At 44.5% G+C, this 12,008-nt stretch overlaps 1 protein-coding gene across 9 annotated transcripts in view; it reads left to right on the top strand.

Annotated features, from left to right (window-relative positions):
• ELAVL4 (ELAV like RNA binding protein 4) overlaps positions 1–9,813 on the top strand; it is a 143,862-nt gene extending 134,049 nt beyond the window's left edge. For 8 of the 9 annotated variants that reach the window (XM_044003973.1, XM_044003969.1, XM_044003967.1 and 5 more), the window contains 4 exons: positions 46–199; positions 2,405–2,630; positions 4,336–4,374; positions 6,810–9,813. In XM_044003973.1, the coding sequence (XP_043859908.1) occupies positions 46–199; positions 2,405–2,630; positions 4,336–4,374; positions 6,810–7,137 (747 nt within the window). In that variant the 3' untranslated portion in view covers positions 7,138–9,813. The remainder of the gene's footprint in view (positions 1–45; positions 200–2,404; positions 2,631–4,335; positions 4,375–6,809) is intronic. The other variant, XM_044003966.1, reaches the window with a different exon arrangement.
• The last annotated feature ends 2,195 nt before the right edge of the window (positions 9,814–12,008 follow it).

Raw genomic sequence — 12,008 nt, 5'->3', positions numbered from 1 at the left:
CCTCCACCTCTCCTCCTCCCTTTTTTCCACTCTGCCCCACTCCAGGTCTCCTATGCCCGTCCGAGCTCAGCATCCATCCGGGATGCAAACTTGTACGTCAGCGGCCTCCCCAAAACCATGACCCAGAAAGAACTGGAGCAGCTCTTCTCGCAGTATGGCCGCATCATCACCTCCCGAATCCTAGTGGATCAAGTCACAGGTTCATTGGGGGGCTTTTTCTTTGCTACCTTCCGTAGCCCTGTCCGTGGTGCTGAAGCCTTCAGGCCCTGGTTCCAGCTCCCTGCTTCTAGCCTGTTCTAGCAGGGTTTAAGGGATGAGTCAGGTGGGCTTGTTGAACCCTTCTGTCGCAAGCACTCCTTATGTTTACTCTTATATACTATATGCTTTACACACACACACACACACACACACACACACACACACACACACACACTCTTCTGGGTTTCAGGATTTATGATTCCACCAGTGCAGTCATTCCATTAATCAGAGCAGATGGCAGCCACCTCAACGCCTTAGACAAGTTTTTGATTAGGCTACACACTTGGCACCTAGTAGGTGCTCACTATGTGCTTGTTAGCACAAAGGAGGCTCTCTGTTTTGGAGACAATGTGATGCAAAGAGCATCCACTTTAGAATGGGGGACCTGGATTCAGTGTTTTTAATCTTATCTCAGCCTCTCCTTTTACAGATAGGGAAACTGAGGTCCAGAGAGTAGAAGCCACTTGGCCTGAGATCCCACAGTGAGTCTATTAGCAAAGCTGGAATTTAAAGCCGTGTCTTCTAACTGAAAAAAATAAGGCCAATCGCCCTTAAAATAAGTTCTTGCCCTTTGCTTTGCCCCCTCCATGGGTGGTCCAGCTCTCTACATATCTCAGATGATAGACTCAGCATCAAATAGGTATTCGATATAGGTCATGAGGACCAGCCATGCGGCAGGTGACCCATAAGACCCCTCACCTTGACATGAGGGTCCCACTAGCCCTGGGAGGCCGTCTCCAGTGACGGCTCACCAGCCAGCCGCCTCTCACCTGGATCCCCTGCCAATGCAGGCTTCACCTTGTGTCAGCAGTTTGCCACAAGGGCATTAATGTGTTTGCCAGGTTCCTTGCATTGGAGTCCTTTGGTAGATGTCTTCTTCCATGGGTCCAGAGAATGGGAGGAGGACCCCAGAAAGCTTCGGGCACAGGGTCTCTCCTGCCAGATGAGACCGCAGGAAACTCTGGTCCAAGTGGCACCAGCAAGTAGCCATCTGACTTCCCAGGAAGGGAAGCCCCCTCCCTCCTCAGACATGTTGTTCTGCTTTGGGTATACTCCATATGCTAAGAAGCTTCCCTGACATGAAGCCTCAGTTTACATTTCTGAGGCTTCCCTTCCTTCTTCCTGGTTCTGCTCTTTGGGGCCAGGCACAACAGTGGAATCCCTTCAAATACTGGACTTAAACCCAGATCTCATATCCCTCTGAGTCCCATTTCCTCTAGCTTTGCCTCCCTTGGCCTGAGCCGTCAGACCTTTGACCTCTGGATGTTCTCTAGGGCTAAATAAGAGCTGTAGGGTCCCCTTCCCAGCTGACAAACCGGGCCCAAGTCCACATTTTGCCCCTGTCACCTACCAGCTATGCAACCTTGAGTGAGATGCCCAACCTCTCTGAGAACTGATTTCCTCCCGCTAGAGAAGAGAGCCCACATTTGGACCCAGAATGTCCGGATTTGAGTTTTGTCTCTGCCCTGGAGCCCCTCAGTGTCCCAGGCCTCAGGTGCAGCCGCTCACACTGGCAGGGTGTTTCTCCGCATAGGCAGCATGGATGTAGTTCAGATTTTGTCAGAGCATTTATCAAGTGTCTGCTGTGTGCCAAGGCCTATGCCCAGTGCCAGAAGAAATCACTCCATGGCCAAGAGTGAAACAGTTCCTGCCCTCAAGGAGCTTACATTCTTTAGGAGATGATCAGTGTAGACGAGATAGGGCCATGTTCTTTCCTTCTGGCCTGGCTCTGTTTTCAACTTCTCAGCCTCTTTTTTTTCCTTTCCTTTTCTTTTTTTTATGGGGCAATGAGGATTAAGTGACTTGCCCTGGGTCACACAGTTAGTAAGTGTCAAGTGTCTGAGGCCAGATTTGAACTGAGGTCCTCCTGAATCCAGGGGGTGGTGCTCTATCCACTGCACCACCTAGCTGCCCCTCTCAGCCTCTTTTTATTTTTTTTGTTTTTTGTTTTTGTTTTTGTTTTGTTTTTTGCAGGGCAATTGGGGTTAAGTGACTTGCCCAGGGTCACACAGCTACTTAAGTGTCAAGTGTGTGAGGCTGGATTTGAACTCAGGTCCTCCTGAATCCAAGGCCGGTGCTTTATCCACTGCGCCACCTAGCTGCCCCCCTCAGCCTCTTTTTAAACCCTGCTCTCTTCTCCCCTCAGGTGTCTCTCGAGGTGTGGGATTCATCCGCTTCGACAAGAGAATAGAGGCAGAAGAAGCCATCAAAGGCTTGAACGGCCAGAAGCCCAGCGGTGCTACCGAACCCATTACTGTGAAGTTTGCCAACAACCCCAGCCAGAAGACGAGCCAGGCCCTGCTCTCCCAGCTCTACCAGTCACCCAACAGACGCTACCCAGGGCCTCTGCACCACCAGGCACAGAGATTCAGGTAAGAATGGTCCTGTATGGTCCTCTTGGGTCCTCAGATCCTTTTCTGTTCAATCAAAGGGGTTGGACTTGACTGAGGTCTCCCTCAGCTCTCATATTTTTTGACTATGGAGAGAGACAAATAGATGGGGTTGGAAGAGGGGAAGACAGATAATTTTTAAAGTAATTTTTTAAAGTAATTATATTTTATTTATTTTAGCATTCCCTTTAAAATATTTTTGTTTCCAATTCTCTCCCTCCCTTCAGTCCCTTCCCTGCCCATTGAGAAGGCAAGCAGTATGATATAAAATTAAAAAACAACCAGTGAGCTTAATGCCTAAAATGAGGCCATAAGTTCTCTCTGACTTTGGGCAGTTACTTCCCTCTGGGGGGGGGTGGATTGGATGACCTCCTGACCCCTAAATCTCCTTCCTCTGTGACTTTCATGTGTATTCCTAAAGAATGATCCAGGCAAAGAGGGCGGGGTCTGGGTTCTTCTCCCCAGCAGGTAGCTCCACTGGGGTGTGGGTGCCTGCTCCCATGCAACATCTCCCCCAGCTGCTGTGTCTGCCATCACATCCCGGTGGCCTCAAATACAATTTGGGAAGATTTATTCCAGACCTAATTAGCTTCCTGGGGTCATTACCACCGGATGCCTGCTTTTGATGGGCAGAAACCCTGGCTAGCTTCTCCCCCTTTTTTGGTGGGGGGAGGGGGGAGAATTTTCCCTTGATTGGCCTGGTCTGTGACTAATAGAAGGGGAGCTATTCTCTTAATGGTCCCTAATATATTTCCAGTAGCATTCTCTTCCCCTCGCACCCCCACCCCCACCCCCACCCCCCATGTTCCTCCTTTAATTAAAGGGTGATTTTCATTACCCAGGATCTCCTAGGAATGTGACAGGAAGGACTGGCCTGGGGTGGGGGGTGGGGGTGGGGGTCAAGAGAGACAATTAGCTTTTTTGGAGTCCTCTCCATTGCCAGGAATAATAATGGGAGCTGAAATTGCTAATGATTTCTTCCTCCCCAAGCATCCAAGTCATCTAATTTTTACTTTGTGTGAGCGCACATACAGTATTTATGTAAAAACTCTCTCGTGGAGGTTGCTAACCATGGAAACCATGATTACTGCTGCCCCCGGGGTGTGAGCAGCTTTTCCCGTGAGGGGTCGGGTGGGAGGGAGGGAGGTGCCCTAGAGCATGCTGGTCATTTACCCAGGAGGATAGTGTGGGGTGAGCAGCATTCAGCTAGTGACCTTCTTTCCTTCTTTCTGCCCTACCAAGCCCCCCAACCACCTCCAAAAAGGGATAACGTTTGGAAGGGGTGCAGGCGGGCGTACCATTGGTTCAAGTCTGATGGCAGTGAAAGGCAAATAGTTAAGACAGCATTAAAATGATTTTATCCCCAACATAAAATTCAGAAATTAAGGGGAAAAGGCCCAGAGGGTAGAGGGGGGTAAGGAGTTATTTTTAGTTGCTGATACAGACCTGGAGAGGGAGAGGGAGAGACAAGAGACTGAGCAGGCTTCCCTCAGCCTCCAATGGCTCTTCACTGGGCATCTCACCATGTGGAGGGCCGGAGAGGGGCAGCTGCCACTCTTAGGAGGCCTTCTGGGGGAGGTGCTTGAGCCTCTCTTCTCTGACAAGGGGGCTATCAGAATGAATCGTTCCATTGCTCAATCTTGCCATCTGTGAGACATTAACCCCGAGACCCTCCTTCTCTTTTCAGGCTGGACAATTTGCTTAATATGGCCTATGGCGTAAAGAGGTAATTAAGACTCCACAGATCGCCAGATGTCCGTGTTGGCACAGATGGGTGCTATAATTTATTATTTTTTTTAATTCACTAACTTTCGAAATTTCTTTAATTACTTTTTTCTTCCACCAGCATGTCAAATCCTTAATTTTTAGTTCGGACTTCAGTTGGTTTTTGTTTGTTCATTTGTTTCATTTAAGCACACGCAGAGTATGCGTGCACCTCACCTTTTTTTCTTTGATTTGCAGGTGGGCCTCTAACTTGGTTTAGGTGTCACAGCTATAATGCCTTGGCTTAAGACTGTCCTCTCCCTCTACTGACCACTTTTAGGAGAAAAGCATCTGGTTTTTTTCTCCAGTTAATTTTGCAAACTCAAACAATGTAGGGAGGAGGGGGAGATAATGGCAAGAGCCATGGGTTTTGGAGTCAGCTCCACATCCTGGCTCTGCCACGGACTACCTGGATGGCCTCAGGCAGATAAGTCCAACGCCAAGGGCCTCTAAGGTCCTTTGAATGTATTTCAAGCAATGCCAAGATACTGTTAGAAAGAGCAGACTCCTAAAATGACCAGGGCCTTGGACACAGTAGGTGTCTTATTGACAGGACAATAATCTGGCGAGATTAAATCAGATTTAGATGATTTTACTCATTGTAATTGACAGTTCCACATGGCCGTGGAAAGAATTGGATCAGAGATGTCGAGGACGTGGCTGTAGGGGTTGCCTCAGTCCCCTGCCTCCTAAGTCAGTGTTTTCACATTTAAGTTGGCCTTTGGAGTGTAACTGTGTACACCTTAACTGGTATTGGGTGTCTTCTGTTCACAGGTTTAACCTATACCAACTTTCCTTTTGGTTCTTTGCTTTCTTTTGTTGTTTCATTTCAAGAAGTTTGGGGGGGTCGGGTTGGGTTCAGGGGGTCAGGTTGTATTACAGGTCGAGACTCAATCTCAGAACTCCTCGTCCTACAGCCACGGGAGTTTCCCTGACGGGTGGGGCAGGGTGAGGGGGGGGGGTGTCATGTCACTGTAACATGTCCTTTTGACTCACGTTTGTGCCTCGCCAGCTGACTAGACACACATGGTCTTTCCTTCTCCTTCCACCCCCACCCCCCACATATTCAGGAGGATACTTGTGCCCTTTAGCCAGACAATATTTTAGCCACACATCCCTACCCTGTACGGTAAGTGAATCCCTGCCCTAACTCATTGGGCACAAATTCTCAGCCTTCATCATGAACCTGAATCACAAGACTGAGGAGAAGGGCAGAATTACCTCCTGTTCTTGGATCGTTCTCCCCCTCTCTCACCTCTTCTGCCTCCTTCCTGAAGGACAGACATGGCCTCTGGGACCCAGTGTCACCAGCCCATAGAAAGAGAGACAGCAGGGCATGTGCTAAAAGTAGGCTGGGGACACTTTTCTTGTCCCCTCTAGCCTCAGTGCCTTAGCTGGCACCTTGCATACATATATTTGGGGTGATTGCTCATAAGTTTTATTTTAAATATCCAAAATCGAAATTTCAATCAAACATATAGCTAACCTTCCAGGTCAGAATGTTCTTAAAAATATTAATATTAATATTAATTATATATATACATATATGTGAAGCACTAACACTTTCAGAGACTCCATGAGAACACAGAATCCCTGGGATGACGTGACCTTAGGAGTTAGTAGTGTATGTACTTGTAGCCCCAGTTCTTGACGTGAAGTAGAAATGAACGGCCCTCCACTTCAGTAGGAGAAAGGCCTTTGTTCACATCTCAGCCCCTTCCCTTTGCTGAGCCTCAGTTTCCTTATCTGTGAAATGGGGCTAATCTGTCTCCACCTTCACGTGACTACAGTGAAGAAGCTGTTCTTGTAAGCCAAAAGGCACTCAGGGAGAGGTAGTCATTACCCTCTGCTGCAGAGGGAGGGTCTGTGCTCAGGCCCCACACAGTTCAGCTGGAAAGAAAGGTTTCCTGGAGATTTTACTTGACCTCAGGAATGAACTTTTGGGCTCTTTGACCCCTTCACAAATGCCCCCCCCCAAGACTATTCTCTTAAATAAAGTGTGAGCCAACCAAGGAGGTTTTCTAATTAACAAAGCCATTCCCTCCCCCACTGGGAAAAAAAGAGAAACAAAACCAAAACCTGAGTCACAAAAAATACTCCACTCTTCTGGATGTGAGTAGAATGTAGAAATAGACAAATCTTGACAGATTGGAATACCATCCCTGGGCCAGTCAGGGGACACCCTCCAGACCCTTTCCCACATCAGAAGAAGACACTACAGGTTTCTGTTTCATGTCTGTGTTACTATTTGTTACCCCCAGAATTGGGGGTAGTCCTTGAGCTGTGTATGTTCTGTGCGTGTCTCCGTGTGCATTGGGGTAAGCGGGGAGGGGAGGTGGCGGCCCCACTCTCAAAGCGGCACCTAGAAGATGTTCCCCTCCTCTGTCTGCTCACCAGGTTCTCCCCCATCACAATCGACGGGATGACAAGCCTGGTTGGAATGAACATCCCGGGGCACACCGGGACTGGCTGGTGCATCTTCGTCTACAACCTGTCCCCCGACTCGGATGAGAGCGTCCTCTGGCAGCTCTTTGGCCCATTTGGGGCTGTGAACAACGTCAAGGTCATCCGAGACTTCAACACCAACAAGTGCAAGGGGTTCGGTTTTGTCACCATGACCAATTACGATGAGGCCGCCATGGCGATCGCCAGCCTTAATGGATACCGCCTGGGAGACCGAGTGTTGCAAGTTTCTTTCAAAACCAACAAAACCCACAAATCCTGAATTTCATATCCTTCCTAATTAAAATATATATATAAATATATACGAACAAAACACACACACACAGAGAGAGAGAGAGAGGAGGAGGAGAGAGAGAAACAAACTTTTGGAGGCTTATGTTCAACCACGGACTTTATAAGCCAGTGTTGCCTAAGTATTATCCTGAGATGTACCAGGAAAGGGTTTTATATAATGCTTAGAAAATAACAAAAACAAATCTTTGATGCATTGAATGTTCTTTCATAGCTGTTATTGTTGAATATGACCTACATAGATGACGATGTACAGGGATTTTTACCCAGCCGGCTAACTTTACCGCCTTCTTTGAAGGGGAATCTTTTTAAGGTGACCATTCGCTTATTTGAAGAAAAAAAAAACACACAGAAAAAAAAAACATAAAAAAAACAAAACACAGTTTTTACAAAGCAATGGAATTAAAAAAAGAAAGAACAAGATTTCTCTTTTTTTTTCTTCCTTTTTCAAAAACATTTTACTCCAATCAGATTGGTAAACCCCTCCAACTTCAAATTAAAGAGGAATAATAAAAATTGCAAAATAGGAAAGGAAAAAAAAACTTTTGCAATTTTTTTTAATTGTTCTTTTTCCTTTTCTTTTATATCATGTGAACTCAGCAGCCTTCTGTTAGGGGGATGGGGCCGAGGAGGACACCTGATGACATTAACCATTTAATATCATTAATGTTGCCAAAGAGGCGGTCTCTTTGCTGAAAATGGGTTTCAAGAAAAATCTATTTTTATAAAATATAAAGAATTTTTACAAGAGAATCTGGATTTGAGGAAAAAAAATATTTTGACTGGCTAATTTAGGGGAAATTGACAGCTTTGTCATGTTCATAACTGCACTGGTAACTTTTTAGAGATCAAAGATGTGTGTTTTAATCCGGATTCGTAGATTGTTTTTTGAAGGATGGGCTATAAACAGATGATCTTCATATCTTTTCATAGCATGTAATAATTAAAAAAAATATTAACTACTACAGGAAGGGAGAGCAGAGAGGGGTCTACCCAGGGTACCACAGTTCCCCACAGTCAAAACCCAAAAGCAAGGAGAGGAGGTGTAAGACGGTTTTTCTTTAAGTCATCAGTATGGGATCTCAACAGAACAAAAGTTTAAACAATTAATTTTTTTTTCTTCTAATCGGAAGCTTCCTTAGTTTAAGCAGTAGGTGCTACGAAATTATTTACATATCTTAGTGTCATAGTTCAATGTAATGTGTTTAGGAAAGAGAAGAAACAAACAAACAAACAAAATACATTTGCTTTAAAATTTGTTAAGGAATTTCAAGATTGACTTTGTCGCCCGTGCTGATAGAACTGGGCTATGTCGGTACATTGGAAACACCATTTTTGGTTTTTGCTTGAATCACTTATTTATTACTTGCCGATGTGAATGACGCGTATGGGCCAAAATCAAATCTAGCTAGTTTTACTTCTTTGTTCATTTAAACTATGGGAAGAAGCATATTATTGTGTCATTTCGTTGTGTGTGTATGTGTATATATAATATAAATATATATATATAAAGTTATTTTTCCTTTGGGTTAATTTATTCTAAGTTGTAACACTTTGCTAGTTTTGTTGGTATATGTCCTTAAAAAAAATGTTTTCTTATACTTAAGTGACAGAGGTATCAAGTAACTTGTGTAGAAATATCGTTTGCTCTATTGTCATGTTTGTTGTGAATATTTTTTCTTACTGCACAGTAGAAGAAAACCACCACCATCACTGGGTCTTTGTTTTCGTGTAAATTCAGATCGGGGAGAAACAAACACACACACATGCAAAATCAGAGCGAAGGGAACAAAAAACGTCTGGGGGGTGGGGTGGGGAGGGCTCTCCCGGTCCCAGTGCACTGACCGACCACATGAGTACATTTGTGCTTTGTATGGTTCTGTATTGAAAACAGGAAAAACAAACCAACACCAAATCACAAAGGGTCCATGCTCTTCCCTGGGTAATAGAAGCAGTTACTCGCTATGCATAATCTAGTTGATAGTTAAATTGGTTATTGCTTTTCTTGTCTTGTTACATAAAAATCTTTTCAATACAAGTTTAGTCTTAATGGTAATAAAACGTTATGGTTATTTATAACTCGGGCTAATTTTGTGCGTTATTTTTTTTCCCATGCTAAAAAACCCCCCTAAGTGCATGTCACCAAAACTCTGGTTTCCAACACCCAAAGAGGCAAATTTTTGTAGATGTAGAGAAATACCGAAAAACCACGGCTTGCATCCTAGATGACGTCACCTTTGGGCTTTTCTTTGTATTTAGGCCTCCACCACATTCAGGTTTTCTTCTCTAGATTGCCAGCTTGTCATTTGCGAGGACACTCATCCCACAATCCATCACGTGCTGTGAAGAAGCTCAGTTGGCTGGCCATGTTCTGACACACTGGCCAGGCACTAGTGGGGAAGGCATGCCCAAATCTTTTCTCTACAATGTGCTTACTATTGGGGGGGAAAAAGGGGTGGGAAAAAGGAGCTTTCTTAGGACCAGGCAGTTGTATACTTTAGTTACAATGAATGACTTCATGTTAACCTTGCTAGTTTAGATCATTTCAGAGGGAAAAAGTATTGTAAATGTTTCTTTTCTTAATCTTGTTGTGTTTGAATTATTTGTACTTTAACTGTCCAGATAATAAATGAAAGTGTGTAGAATGGCTGTGGACTTTGCAGATTTTTAAATGTATTTATTCAGAATTTTTTTTAATACAAACAGTTGCATGATAATCTTGATTCTGCTCAGATCTTTTATCAAAATCCTGTATTGGCTACAATCGCTAAAAATTGTTCTCTCTCTCTCTCTCTCTCTAACATGATGACCATGTCACTCCTCTCCTTAAGAAACTTCAGTGGCTCCCTATGGCCCTAAGATAAAATACAGCCTGCTTTTCCAGATGGATGACACATCACTCCCTTTTATACATTTAATGACTCAGCAAAACTGGCCCACATTCCCTAAAAATACACATTTCAGAGTCTCTTTGCAAAAGCTGCCTCCTAGGTCTGGCATGCTCACCCTCATCTCGGCATCTAACTGATCCTGCTGTCCAGAGGCTGTCCACAACTATCTACTCCATACCTTCCTTCAGGTGCCACCTACAGGACATGTTTCTTCCTCCCCCAGTTGTTAATGTGTTCTCCTTTATCCCGAAATGATCATGTTTACACATGTGTTTACATGTCATTTCTCTTCAACTGAATGGGAACCAGAGGGCAAGGTTTTTGTTTCTGCTTTATCTTTGCATTTGTCCAGCCCCTAGCACCCTGCCATGTATGCATGCAGTAGGCACTTGATAAATGCTAGTGTAGTTGAATTGGATGTCATTAATAGGCCATGCTCTGATTTTATGTAAGCAGGATTTTGAAGGAAGTGTGTAGCTGGTGTTTGAATCTTTTTCACATGTAGCCGGTACTTGACAGGTTAGAAACTGCATTTCATGTGCCTCATCTTACTGATGTCCCCAAGAGCCCTATGAGGTAGGTTGCCCCTGTTTACAGCATGAGAAAGCTACGGCTCAAATTGATGAACTGGCTAATAAATGGTGGGGCTGAGCCTTGAAACCATCTTAAGATTCCAGTGCTCGTTCTACCGTGTTACAATGATACCTTTGATAAGTGATAGGTATCCAAATAAAATTCCTGTATGTAACCAAACCCAACCATTTCAAGCCAAGTCATCAATTAATGGGTGGTCATTAAAACTCAATTCAAAAAGTGATACAAAATCTGATTTAAACTCTTGCTGGCCAACTCAAAAAGCCTAAATATTCCTGTGCCTATGAAAGCAAGGTCTTCAGGCCTGCATGAGCTTAGCAATCTGTAGATGTGAGTGGAGCAGGTTCTAGGCTTGACAAAGCCAACCAGAGCTGCTTAGCCACTATACTACCCTTTAATGCAAGCATGGTAAAGGTTTTGTGTATTTTAATCTTTATTCTTTGAATAGAAGCCCTACACGACAAACCTTTCAAACATAAATAAGTCAATCTTTGATTGGAGAGGGGAGAGTCTTCCCATTTTAATGTTAACCCAAACAATTCATATTAGACATTGCTTCTACATTTTGGTGGGCCATCTTCCTGGTTTGGACTCATGAATAGGCATTCCATCCTCTTTTTTATTAACTGTACCCCCCTCCCCAATAAATCAGAGCATTGAGAAGCATCTTGGGTTAGAGACCTGAGCATAACCAGTTAATACAAACTCTTTCTGGTACCTCTGTGTGAGAGGAAGCTCTGGGCTCTTGAAGGCTCCACAGGTATAGCACTAACCTCAGTAAGTCCTGCTAAATTAAATGGGCTTTGGGGGTGGCTCCATTGTCATCTATCTGAGGTCTTGCCTCACCAAGGTAGGACTCATGGCCAGGGAGCTGGTTGCCAGAAAACCATTCATTCTAGCCAGTAACTCATTAGGCCATTGGCCAGGCATGTAAGGACCAGTCTGCTTTAGCATGAAGGGAGTTGCCCACAATGAGATTGTGAATCCTTGTACAAGAGACCCCCTTGGTTACCATAATTAAATCAAATTGCAATTTTCCAATATTTGTAAGTCACACTGGGTACCATCCAAATGATCTTTTAAAGTCCCTGGTCTCTTTGGTTTTCAAGACAGCTTAAGACAGTTTTGTCTTAAGAGGAAACCATCTTTCAGGAAGGAAAACACCAGCAAGCTCCCTGGTCCCCTGTGGATGAAGCAACCCTAAGAGCTACATATATAAAAAAAAAGAAGTTTGTTGTCATGCCCATGCCTCTTGCCTTTTGCTGCTGCTTGTCTCCCAGATGGGTAGATGGACAGAGATGTGTTTCAGAGTCCTCGAAGAGAGTAGAATCTAAGCAGATTTCTCCTAAGAAGTGTT

Source organism: Dromiciops gliroides, chromosome 4, assembly GCF_019393635.1.
Source record: "Dromiciops gliroides isolate mDroGli1 chromosome 4, mDroGli1.pri, whole genome shotgun sequence".
Taxonomy (NCBI): domain Eukaryota; kingdom Metazoa; phylum Chordata; class Mammalia; order Microbiotheria; family Microbiotheriidae; genus Dromiciops; species Dromiciops gliroides.
The sequence above is the reverse complement of the archived record's forward strand: the minus strand, read 5'-3'. Positions and strand labels throughout refer to the sequence as shown.